General features: G+C 44.9%; 1 protein-coding gene across 1 annotated transcript; it reads right to left on the bottom strand.

Annotated features, from left to right (window-relative positions):
- Positions 1-12516, bottom strand: PLEKHJ1 (pleckstrin homology domain containing J1). The gene is made up of 7 exons (XM_081960495.1): positions 12352-12516; positions 9682-9749; positions 8405-8474; positions 4447-4537; positions 3476-3539; positions 1144-1636; positions 1-1077 (listed from the first exon to the last, which is right to left on the bottom strand). The coding sequence occupies exons 1-6, from the start codon at positions 12443-12445 to the stop codon at positions 1571-1573; spliced, it is 453 nt and encodes a 150-aa protein (XP_081816621.1). The 5' UTR covers positions 12446-12516; the 3' UTR covers positions 1-1077; positions 1144-1570.
- Between the last annotated feature and the right edge of the window lie 107 nt (positions 12517-12623).

The following is a 12623-nucleotide window of genomic DNA, read 5'->3' as shown; positions in this document are numbered from 1 at the left end:
GAAAAGTAATTGCTCTTTTATTATACAGAGATGGAATGGTAGGGGAAGAGAAGGGAGATTGGAGGGTACAGTACATCGTGAATTTCTAATGCTTTTCTAAATAATCACAGGCATTCTATATGAGAAGCGGCTTCCCCATTTTCTTGATAAAAATTAAGAAAACTTTCAAAATGCCTGAAGAAATTTCACAGCAGGTTTTAAAATACATTCAGCTGCCAGTTCCCAAAGCTGGACAGGAAAGATACTGGAAGAAGCAACAGAAAGACCGAGTAACACCAAGAATGTGGTGGATAAAAGGGGAAATTTTTACAAACACCAGACAATTCAGGAGTGCATCTTCACAGCTGCTAGGAACCACTACACTCGTCACCCGTCATCTAAACACTAAGCATGTAAGAGTCTGAAAAGAGGCTCTACGTTCCCTTTTTATTCTTGCAGGAAATAATTGATACTGACTGTTAAGGGCTGCCAATTATGCCCAATGATCTATTTGCCACCTCAAAGGCTGAAAGTCTGTTGAATCGTTTGTTTCAGATCAGTAAATTCTCGCTCTACCTATTTTGAGCACTGATTAACATTGGTTGCCATGTCCATTTGCCAGGCAACAGTTCCACTTAAAACACTTCGCATCTAGAATAAGTGAATGGCTGCCTATCCATTTTGTGCCTGGGAGACATTGCTGGCCTTGGTACCCTGTTCCCCCCCCCCCCAAATAAGACATCCCTAGATAATAAGCCCAATCGGGCTTTTGAGTGCATGCGCTAAAATAAGCCCTCCCCGAAAATGTTGCCACACAGCAGCAGCCATGAAGTGACCACACTTGCAGCCTCCTGCACCTCAAAAATAATAAGACCTCCCCCAAAATAAGGCCAAGCGCTTATTTCGGGGATTATTTGGGGGAAACACGGTAAGCTTCATGATGGATTGCAATAACTCCTGAAGAGACAGATACCGTATCTGATCTGTTCTTCCAATCTGACTCGAATGCTTAATTAACCCAATGCAGGGAGATGGTCCCCTGCATCTGACATAGGTTTGGGAGGGTTTGGGAGTGTGAACACTGCAGAGCTGGGGTACCTAGGAAGACCATCTGACATAGGTTTGGGAGGATTTGGGAGTGAGAACATTGCAGAGCTGGGGTACCTATTAAATTCATCTCTGCTGATGGACAACACATTCTGCCATCTGCCACTAAAACCTCACTGCCTTGCCAAAGGGGATTGAAAAGAGAATTAAAGTCGAGGCCTTTCTTCCAAATGTGAAGCTCCCTTCCCCCATTTCCTTTATTTTTACAGCTTGTTCTCTGTACCTGTATATAATAGAGGCAGAACTGATTCAATTAACCCAACCCACAAAACTGATCCTCCTTATCAATGATCTTCGTTGTAGCTGTGGCTATCGGTAGTCGCAAAACCGAGATCACAAAACAGCAGAAGAAATACAGCAATTTTGGACAGTGTTTTTTTTTAAGAAACATTCCCTTTCCCCTCCCTTAAGTTCATTAAAAAAAATAGAGAATTAACTCTGTCGACATTTCAGCCGTGGAGTTCCTGTGTTCACCTCACGTGGATTAAAGCTTCTGTGCCCCCAGCTGGAAACGGGCTTCCTCTGAGATGCCATATTGCTCCAAGGGGTCCTGCATCCAAGGAAGGAAGAAGGTTGACCGTTTGTTCCATCAAGTTATTTGTGTTCTCTTCTACGCTGGTTAAAACGGCCAGCTACCTACATTCGCCTGGCCTTATGTTACACTGAGGTCATCCGTATCTCCTTCCAAGTTAGCAGATGCCTTGGCTTGGCGGTGAACAGCATGACACTGTTGCCTTTTGCTCTTGTTCCTCATCTGAGAATTGTAACTCAAGACTTGAAGCATTAGATGCTTCTAAGATTTCAGCTTGATTTGATCCCCAGTCTTTTGAAATCACGTTATCCCCGAGTAAGTATCCTATTTCCACAAAAATAAGACCTCCCTGGATAATAAACCCAATCGGGCTTTTGAGTGCATGTGCTAAAATAAGCTCTTCCAGAAAATATTTAAACGCAAGCGCAGCCAGTCCCCACCTGGTTGCTTGCCGTGCAAACAGCACAAGGTGAGAAGGCGAGGCCGGAGGGGGGGGGAAGAGATGGGGAAGCATGCCCCATGCACCCCACACGCCCTTACCTAACGGCCGCGGCCGCAACCCTAGCCGCCCCGCCCCTTCTGTCATGCCAATGGCCGCCGCAAAAAGCGGCAGGCCCAGCGACATGCCTCACCTTACCTACCGCCGTTTACTCCTGCAGCTGAGTGGTACTTTGATTGAAAAGCATCTAGCTGACGAGCAACTGTTGCGCTGTCACTTAAAAACATTTCACATCTAGAATAATTTAAGGACTGCGTATCCATGTTGTGTCTGGGAGACACAAAATGCTGTCTGCCACAGCAGCGCAACACAGCAGCAGCCGTGAGGTGACCACGCTCGCCACCTCCTGCACCCCAGAAATAATAAGATCTCCCCCAAAATAAGGCCAAGCGCTTATTTCGGTGGCCAAAAGAAAATAAGACCCTGTCTTATTTTCGGGGAAACATGGTATATACAATTGTATCCATTGTTAGGAATGTAAGCTAACAGTTGGGTTAGCAATATATAAACCAGGATGGTAGTACTGTTTCCTTAAGTAATGCTGTAAAATGTGATTGGTTGCTGTTACCTCAAGCAGCCATAAGAGGGTGCCAGAATGACTGTTAGCTCTCTGTTGGTTAGATGCTGATCGGTGAATACTGCTTGTTAGACATATCGTGAGTTACTGTGTTTTTGCTACTGTTAGCAACTTTGTGTGCTGAACTGATTATATGATACTGGACTTTGTTCGAAGGATCATTCCTTAACTGAGAACATTGATAACTGACTGACTGAACCGTGTCTGACTTGGACTTTAAATTGAACTCTGAATACCTCTATATTTCCACATAGTAAACTACTATTATTTATACTATTCGGTGTCCCTGTATGCTGGTTTGTGCGTGTTCTTCCATACCACTCTCATTATGCTTCTCTGCACACTCGCTCTCCTAACGGGGAGCTTACTTACTTAACATCTATAACTCACATGAGAACAGGAGCAGAAAGCTATTCCTGTCTTCCCTGTCTGCCTTCAAATGCTGTCTTCTAGCTAGTAAATGTTCTCAAATGCCTTCAGAAATGAAGCTGTCCTACTGGCCAATTCAAACAGCCTCACAAACTTATTTCAAGCCACAGTCATGACTTTATCCTTGCAACGGAGATAAGCCAGTTTTATTAGCTAAGCCATGATTGGCTGGGTTCCACACACCAGCACCCAATTCTGCACTGTGATTTACAAATATTCACACAACAGACCCAACATTAAAATAATCCATAGTGGAACTTGGTGGCAAGTGTGTGAATTTGGTTGGTGTCTACATCTCCAAGGCCTGTAAATAATCTGAGCAAAGAATTATCAGTTGTGGCCACTGGCTTACCTTCCCCGTCATCTTCTGGATCTCGTTCCGATAAAAGATCAAGCTGCTTCTCATGAATTCGTAACTGTAGATAGAAGGAGAACAAGAGAACTGAAAGAACTGGCCCAAAGTTTGTTTGGATGCAACGGATGGGATATAGATACGACCATTTCGCTCTCCGGTGGTCACTTAAGAAAGAAACGCCACCCAGCAGAAATGAGCCTATTTTCTCCCTTGTTTTTCCAAAGCAGCCCCAATGTAGGCAGCAAATGTTTTTAAGGCAACACAGTTTATTTACCATATATTTCAGAGTATAAGACGCACCAAGCTTTTGAAGAGGCAATTTTTTAAAAAAGGTATCTGCACTCTGCAGACCTCCCCAAAACGGCCCATTTTTTGCAAAAACGGGCCAGTTTTTTTTTAAAAAGGGCATGAACAGCCTTTAGGAGGCTTGTAGAGTGCTCCTGCGGGGGTGGGGGTCCCAAAAACAAGCAAAAAATGGGCCGTTTTTCACGAAAACGGGCCTGTTTTTCATTTTAAAAAAAGGGCATGAATAGCCTTTAGGAGGCTTGTAGAGTGCTCCTGGGAGCTGGGGGGGGGAACAAAATTGAGCAAAAAACAACACTTTTTTGCTCATTTCTGCCCTCCCCAGCCCCCAGGAGCTCTCTGGAAGCCTCCTAGAGGCTATGCATGGCCATTTTGGTGAAGGGGGCAGGAATTCGGGAGGCCAAAAATGCTTATTCAGTGTATAAGACGCACCCAGATTTTCACCCTCTTTTTTGAGGGAAAAAGGTGCGTCTTATACTCTGAAAAATACGGTAGTTCCTATTAATAAATCTATTGCAGGTGCCAAATAAAAAGTAAAGTAAATCAGATAACAATATTGTCACTGCCTTCAGGCTTGCCTTTAATTGGTACTCTCTCCAGATAGATAGATACAGATAGACAGATAAATAAGACTTATCAACCTTCAGGTGACGAGATTAGCTCACCTGGCCTTGCGAAGGACGTCAATCCATTCCTGGCACTGCTCTTCTGTATCACATTCAAAGTAGTATTTCCTCTCTGGCTCTTCATGGAAGCCTACAAAAACAAGCCCACAAAACGTCAGTCATCCTGACTGCTTCTGTTGCTTCAACTCAACTTTCTCAGAACAGGGCAAATACGTTACGGCCTCCGTTGCTTAAAGAATTTCAACTTGCGGGTGTTCCGACCTAGGCTTCCCCAAAAAGTACAAAGCAGATTCCTGGTCCTGACAAAACCCCTTTTATTAAACGAATGTGAATTCCTCTCATTCACATTCAGCAAAGGCCTGGCAAACAGTCTTTCAAAGGAATATCTATGACTACAGACCTTATCTATCTTTAAAAGTTGCCATGTAAATATTTCCCAAATGAGGTTCTGTGCAAGGAAAGACTGGGCACAGAGTCTCTGAGATTCATGGACAGATCTTCACACTCCTGAAATGAACTAACCAACGGTTTCCTGAAAAAGCCCACTCCCCTTTCACTTCTATTTCCTATGGGAGGGGCTATTCACCATCCACCTGTGGCTTTACTCCCAAGTCGACCCTGATTTCTCAGCTGCTCTTTTCTTCTGGCAGCTCTGCGCATGCGCACACTGGGAACAGGCTCCAGCTGTTCCTCTGCCTTACGGCTGTTTAGCTCCAAAGGCAGCTGAGAACTGCCCAATGGCCTTGGCCCCACCTCTGCCTCCAACGCAGAGCCCTCTTGAGTATTCCCTACCCTCCAGGACTGGCCCATGCTCCTCCCCAACCTCCTCACTGTCCGACTGCTGGCAAGCCACAACAGTGGGGTCCAGGAAGAGCCCCTTCTCTGTTGTCGCCCCTACTTGATGAAATATCCTTTCAGACATGGGGTTGGCCTTCATTCTCTTGGTCTCTTGGAAAAGCGTCAAGTCCTGGCTATGCCAACTTATGTATAGGACTTATGCAATCCTGGGGTGTGTTACGACCCTGAAAACACTCCCATTAGCTTTTAGTTTTTTACTTATTGCATCAGTGTCTTTACTTTGGCTCCTATTTTACTGAACATGTTATGCATTGTGTTTTTTTGTTTTTTTAATGTTTTTGTCTGTACACCCCACAGTATCACTCTAAACTTCATAGATCCCCCACCCCCAAATAACATGGTAGAGAAAACCATTTACACAGAAGGCAGATACTGACCTAAGCAAAGGCTAATGGGCCAACTAATTAGGGGCCATGCTGATTTTCAAGCCCAGATGCAAAGGATTCTGATGTTTTCCTATCATGATCGGAAGAGACATTTTACGAGAGACTCCCACATTGCTGTTTGAATTCTTGACAGCAGAATCGTTGATTTTTCCCCAGGGTCTCTCTGTTCCCCTCTTAAAAACCCAGAGTCCTCCCACCAAACCACTCCCAAATCAGCCCCACCTGTTCCTGTGACCTTCCTTGCTATCATGTTCTCAACTCTTGGGAAAACTGGCCATTCCAGCTTCATGATATAATTTATCTCAATCCTGCCAGGAAATTACAGCCGTCCAAGCAGGATCAAACTAAAGCTCGCTTTGTCAAGAGCTATACAAAATGTTACCTATTTGAAGAACATCTTGGATCATATCAACAGAATTCCATTAAAGTGTGACTTTTTTCACCACCAGAAGGAATGTAGTATATTCCGTTGCAAGGAGATCTGTAGCTCAGGGTTGAACTGTAGGGTCTTTGGTGCTCATTGAGTTTGCTTGGGTTTTCTTTCCCCAGATGTTTCATTACCCAACTAGGTAATATGATCAGTGCTAGGTGTCCTTTCCCCCCCACCACCTTTTTTTTTTTGCTGTTTTTATGCAGAGGTTCCCCGAGACTTCAAAATTACTTGAGGGGTTCCTCCAGAGTAAAAATACAATACAATAGCAGAGTTGGAAGGAACCTTGGAGGTCTTCTAGTCCAACCCTCTGCCTAGGCAGGAAACCCTATACCGTTTCAGACAAATGGCTATCCAACATCTTCTTAAAGACTTCCAGTGTTGGGGCATTCACAACTTCTGGAGGCAACTTCTGTTCCACTGATTAATTGTTCTAACTCTCAGGAAATTTCTCCTCAGTTCTAAGTTCCTTCTCTCCTTGATTAGTTTCCACCCATTGCTTCTTGTTCTACCCTCAGGTGCCTTGGAGAATAGATTGACTCCCACTTCTTTGTGGCAACCCCTGAGATATTGGAAGACTGCTATCATGTCTCCCCTAGTCCTTCTTTCTCTTAAGCTAAACATACCCAGTTCCTATAACTGTTCTTCATATGCTTTAGTCTCCAGTCCCCTAATCCTCTTTGTTGCTCTTCTCTGCACTCTTTCTAGAGTCTCCGCATCTTTTCTACATCGTGGGGACCAAAAGATGGAGAAAGGCTCAATCTCAAGCAACAGTTATCTGCTTTTAGACTGGAATGCCCACAACTGGTCATAGACTGTTGAGATCTCGCTGAACTAGCTGTCTTCTCCAGTGGTGGGTTCCGGATCCCGTCGCAACCAGTATGCTGTGACGGGGCCAGGCGTCGTCAGACACGCGTACTGCACATGCATGCACACGCCCCCGCCCCCGCCCAGCAACACTCAGCTGCTTGGCAGGGGTCACACAGGTGCCGCATGCTGTGTGTGCAATTGGCCCGTTTGCATCAAAAAGCAGTAAGGAACGCATGCGGGCGGGTGGGCCACACGAGCCACCGTTCCAGTATGGTGCCGCTGCTTCCAGCTACCACCAGTACTCCCATACCAGGCTGAACTGCCCGGAACCCACCACTGGTCTTCTCCTCAAGTCCCATTCCCTGATTAGTCGCTCTTAAGACCCCTCTCTTAGCCAGCAATATGAGATTTCTCCAGCTTCAAGTAACGGAAGAGGAGAAGCTGTTCTACTGCTGCCTAAAAAGGGAGTGTAAGGAGCAAATCTTTTAACTCTTCCTCCCCCTCAAGTCCCGTTGCTAGGAAGAGATTGGGGGGAAAATGTATAACAACTGTCTGTTCTGACACCGCCCCCCACACACACACACGTTCAATAGAGTAGCTCTGCATCAACCCAGATAATTCAAATGAAGCAACGCAGATAGTCCAAACGAACAGACACGGCTAGAATACACAGATAGATTTTCTTAACTACTAAATCGAACGGTTGTTTCCTGCAAATGTCCCCTCCCAACGCCTCACTTATAATCTCTCTTGGGAGGGGCCAATCCACAACCACCTGTGCTTAATCATCTTCTGTGAGTCTGCCTATGGAGTTGCTGCTTCCGTTTCTCAGCCCTTCTCAATCTAGCATCAGGGACAAACTGCCTTTGATCCTCCCCACTGCTCCATGCCTCAGGCGCCCCCTGGTGGCCAACCAGCCTCTCTGGTCCCTGCTCTGAACCCTGCACAGGGTCCTCCACATCGTCCAGGGCAGACTCATATGGTTCCTCGCTATCCGAGTCCATCAGCAGCTCAACTGGATCCTGCTGGGCTACAACAACTGTCTATGGAGATTCTCGGTCATCCAGGTCATGGCTGTAAAAGGTGCTTCTTTTCAAAAGGCAACTGGACTTTTGTTTTTCCTTGAAGATGTTTCACTTCTCATCCAAGAAGCTTCTTCAGTTCTGACCGAATGGTGGAAGATGGAAGGATTTATAGTCCCCTGGTCATTAGCATCCTTTCTGAGAGTCACTGAAACAACTTGGAGGCTTATCTGTGCCCTCAGGATCACCTGAGTAGTGCAAACGGGTGTAAAAAAATAATGCAAATGGGTGTTTATAAATAACTTTATAATTAGGGAAAGCAGCTGCCAGTCAGAAGCAGCAAACCTAGACTGAATGCACTGGTGAATTGGCTCAACGTAATCAGTGACGTTATGTTGTCAATGTTAAAAATAAAAGGCTGCCAATTTTCTAGGGGGGAAAAATTTGCTCCTCACACAAACATCTCAACAATTCTTTCTTAAAGCACTTACTGATGGAAAAGACATTTTTTGCTTCTTCTTTGCTGATCTTGCAGCGTTCCAACAATAAAGCACCAATGGGCTGAGGAGAGATAAAGGGGCAGGGAGAGAAAGAATCAGATCCACTTTTCAATTAAGATGGAAATGTTATAGGTAGTCCTTGACGTAGAACCACAATGGACCCCAAAATTTTGGTCATCAGTCATTATGGTAAGTCGAGGCGCCAAGTGACTTGACTCAATTTTACAACTCTTTTTATGATGGCTGTAAGTGGAAAGTAAGTCACAGTGGACATTAAGCGAACCCGCATGGTGGTTAAGCAAACTATACCGTATTAAATGAATCTACAATATCTCATGGGCCTTAATAGCAATAGCAATAGCACTTAGACTTACCATATTTTTCGGAGTATAAGACGCACCTTTCCCCCCCTAAAAGAACGTGGAAATGTTGGTGCGTCTTATACACCGTACAGCCATTTTTGGCCTCCCTAAGCCCTACCCCCACATTCCATTTTTGTGAAAAATGGGCATAAAACACGCCATTTTTCACAAAAAATTGGGGCATTTTTGCCTTTCCCCACCCCCCGGAAGTACTCTGCAGGCTTCAGCAGGGCTGGGGGAAGGGAAAAATGCCCCCGTTTTGGTGAAAAACGGGGGCATTTTTGCCTTCCCCCAGCCCTGCTGAAGCCTGCAGTGTGCTGCTGGGGGCCAGGGAGGACAAAAACTTTTTTTTCTTACTTACTCTTCAAAATCTTGGTGCGTCTTATACACCGGTGTGTCTTATAGTCCGAAAAATACCGTATATGCTGCTTCATAGTGCTTTTACAGCCCTCTCTAAGCAGTTTACAGAGTCAGCATATTGCCCCCAACAACCTGGGTCCTTTCTTGCAATTTTCTGCCAGAAAACAGCAAAAAAAGTCACAAATCACAATCACATGACCACAGAACACTACAACACTCCCCCCCACACCACACAAACCTTAGAATTGGTCTAAGTTGAACTTAAAAACACATTCCAACTCTTACTTTTATTACAGGAGTGGGAAACCTTATTGTTCCAGATATATTGGATGTTCTGATTTTTATACGTCTCAGAAAGCAGGGCCAATAATTCAATTATAGCTGAAGGGCCACAGATTCCTTCATCCTGGTTGATGGCCAAATACCAGAAAAACAATTTTTTTTAGTGATCACCCAATTACGGCAAGATGTACTAGCCCCTTAGACCTAGGTGCAATTAAAGTGCAATTCATATCACGTTTTAACACAGTTGCTAACTATTGTTACCTCAGACTCGTCTGTTCGGAAATAAAAGAGAAAATTGACCACTAATTTCACCAGGCGTTTCTTCAAGGCTGCAAAGTGAAAAAGGACACAACAAACAGTTTTTTAAAATTTTATTTAAACTCATTTATTCGATTTCTATGGCTGCCCAACACAACCAAGTGTCTCTGGGCAGCCACAATTTGACAGCTGGGTTGTCAGCAGGAAGCCTGTAAGCAGCCCCCGAGTTTGGAATAGCATAACTCAGCATCTGCTACACCCCAGCGGGTCCACACTATGCACCTGAGGCCAGTTATAATCAAAGGATGCTCAAACCTTTTCTACACGCAAAGGTAGCACATCAACACAACCTTTAAACTACTGTTAGCTTCAGTATATGACACAATACCTCTTTGTCTCCCTACCTGGGTCACCTCATGGCAAAGAGTGGTTAGAATAAAAAGCTTTTTACCTCAAAAGTTGCCCTAAGAATATTTAGCCCCCTAAGGAAATCAGTACCACTCAATATTATAATACAATACAATACAATAGCAGAGTTGGAAGGGACCTTGGAGGTCTTCTAGTCCAACCCCCTGCCTAGGCAGGAAACCCTATACCGTTCCAGACAAATGTCTATCCAACATCAATTTAAAGACTTCCAGCATTGGGGCATTCACAACTTCTGGAGGCAAGCTGTTCCACTGATTAATTGTTCTAACTGTCAGGAAATTTCTCCTCAGTTCTAAGTTGCTTCTCTCCTTGATTAGTTTCCACCCATTGCTTCTTGTTCTACCTTCAGGTGCTTTGAAGAATATTTTGATTCCCTCTTCTTTGTGGCAACTCCTGAGATATTGGAAGACTGCTATCATGTCTCCCCTAGTCCTTCTTTTCATTAAGCTAGACATACTCAGTTCCTGCAACCGTTCTTCATATCTTTTAGTCTCCAGTCCCCTAATCATCTTTGTTGCTCTTCTCTGTACTCTTTCTAGAGTCTCCACATCTTTTTTACATCGTGGCGACCACGATGCCTTGGAGGGTAGAACAAGAAGCAATGGGTGGAAACTAATAATACATGGGCCCATTCTGTCCTGTAGATTCAGAATGCCTGAGAACAGTTTTTCCCTGCCCTTTAATAATTCTCTTTCTCGCATTAAGAAAATTAAATCTGGAGGGGTCAAAAAAGGGCATTAAAAATGCTTAAAATCAAATATGTGTTATCCTCCTGGGAGGGGGTGAGGAATTACAATCCAACATAACTGGGGGGGTTATCATAAGATCTACGGTAGAAAGGGGTTATTGTATGGTATTGGTAAACCATACGAGTGGTGCTAAAAAGGAGTCCAGTTATTAATCCCTGATGCAATAATGCTGTATTTATGCATGCATGTGAATAAACAAAATAGCCAAACTGGTCACTTAAACAGAATAGCTTTAGTATTCACAGTGGCACAGCAAGTTACCAATTGTCACGTGCAATACTGACATCATCCAATAAGCCAACAGTGAAGTTAATTCTCCCAAGTGCAGCACCTCCTGAAATCAGGACAGCCAAAGTATCCCTAAAACAAACCTCAGAGTTGACTGCCGCATTATGATGGGGAGAATCTCCAAAGTCACCCCCTCCCCCTCAAGAACTGAGCAAGCGAAGGGGCTAGGAAGTAGGAAATGGAAATACCAAGGAAAGGTATGGAGCAGAGCACCCTGCTTTGGCAGATGGGCCTTCCGAATACGGAAGCCTCTGCACTGGAGGTCTGTGCATCTGTATCTATAGTTATATAAATATATATATATAAATGCAGCCATATTAAGGAAGGAGATTTTAATACCGGTATGTTTGGTTTAAGAAAGTAATTTTAAGCGAACTCCATTAGAAGTTGTTTGTCAGTCGGTTGTAGCAAAAACTAGCACCTTAAAGCTGAACTATAGGTAGTCCTCAACTTACGACAGTTCATTTAGTGACCGTTCAAAGTTACAACGGCACTGAAAAAAGTGACTTGTGACCATTTTTCACTTACATGCAGAGGCGTGACAGCTAAACTCCCATTTATGACGGTTGCAGTGTCCCAGAGTCCTGTGATCCCCTTTTGCGATCTTCTGACAAGTAAAGTCGGAGGGGGTGGGGCAGATTCGCTTAACAACCCGTGCTACTATTTAAAGAACTGCAGTGATTCACTTAACAAATGCGGGGAGAAAAGTCGTAAAATGGGGCAAAATTCCCAGTGGCACAGCAAGTTACCAACTGTCACGTATTGTACCGATTAACATATTTCTCACTTAGCAACACAAATTTTGGTCTCAGTTGCGGCCGTAAGTTGAGGACTACCTGTATTTTACTATAAATTTATTAGTTTCGGGGACCAGGAGGCACTAGGCAGAAGGCAAATACAAAATAAATATACAAAGTGTAAACATGAAATCGGTAAATGATTCAGAGTCATGGTGAAAATGAGCAAGAGATTATGGAAGACATAAACTGCATAGAAGCTGGAACTGAGGACTAGTAACCAGAGGGCTGATAAAAGCCCACTCAAGAGTCTAGTCCTCAGGGATGGCAGTCATGCCAGAGGCTCTTGGACATCTCGCTTCCTTTTCCCCCCAGCGCCCTCAGATGACGCAATTAGCCTCCCCCCGGTCTCGTGTCGTCACATCCCCCCTTCCCTTTCGCGCCGTGACGTCACCGCCCCTTCTCCTTACCGCTTCCTTTCTTGGGGGCGCGCATGAGAACCTCCGCCGCCTTTTCGGCCGGTTGTCGGGAGAGCGACAGCAGCTCCCGCTCGTTGTACCGCATCGCTTCCACCGCAGCCCCGCCCCGCCCCCCCGGACTCTTGGATCGATGGCCTCTTCCCTCTTACTTCCGCCATGGCTTTCTCACGACCCGGACTTGCCCTTACGTAACACTTCCGGGTCCGATTCCCACCGCCCTCCCTGCAAAGTGGCCTCTTTCTCTCTGATCCTCTTCTATTCCT

The sequence above is a fragment of the Natrix helvetica genome, assembly GCF_964273705.1.
Source record: "Natrix helvetica genome assembly, chromosome: 1".
In the NCBI taxonomy this organism is placed as follows: domain Eukaryota; kingdom Metazoa; phylum Chordata; class Lepidosauria; order Squamata; family Natricidae; genus Natrix; species Natrix helvetica.
This window is presented reverse-complemented; position numbering and strand designations above follow the sequence as displayed.

Excerpts from the sequence above, each read along its gene's own strand:
- PLEKHJ1 (XM_081960495.1), bottom strand. The coding sequence starts at position 12,445 with ATGCGGTACAACGAGCGGGAGCTGCTGTCGCTCTCCCGACAACCGGCC. Across the intron at positions 8,475-9,681 it reads TCCGAACAGACGAGTCTGAG|CCCATTGGTGCTTTATTGTT; the intron begins GTAACAATAGTT and ends ATCTCTCCTCAG. Across the intron at positions 1,637-3,475 it reads TCCAGAAGATGACGGGGAAG|GACCCCTTGGAGCAATATGG; the intron begins GTAAGCCAGTGG and ends CCTTGGATGCAG.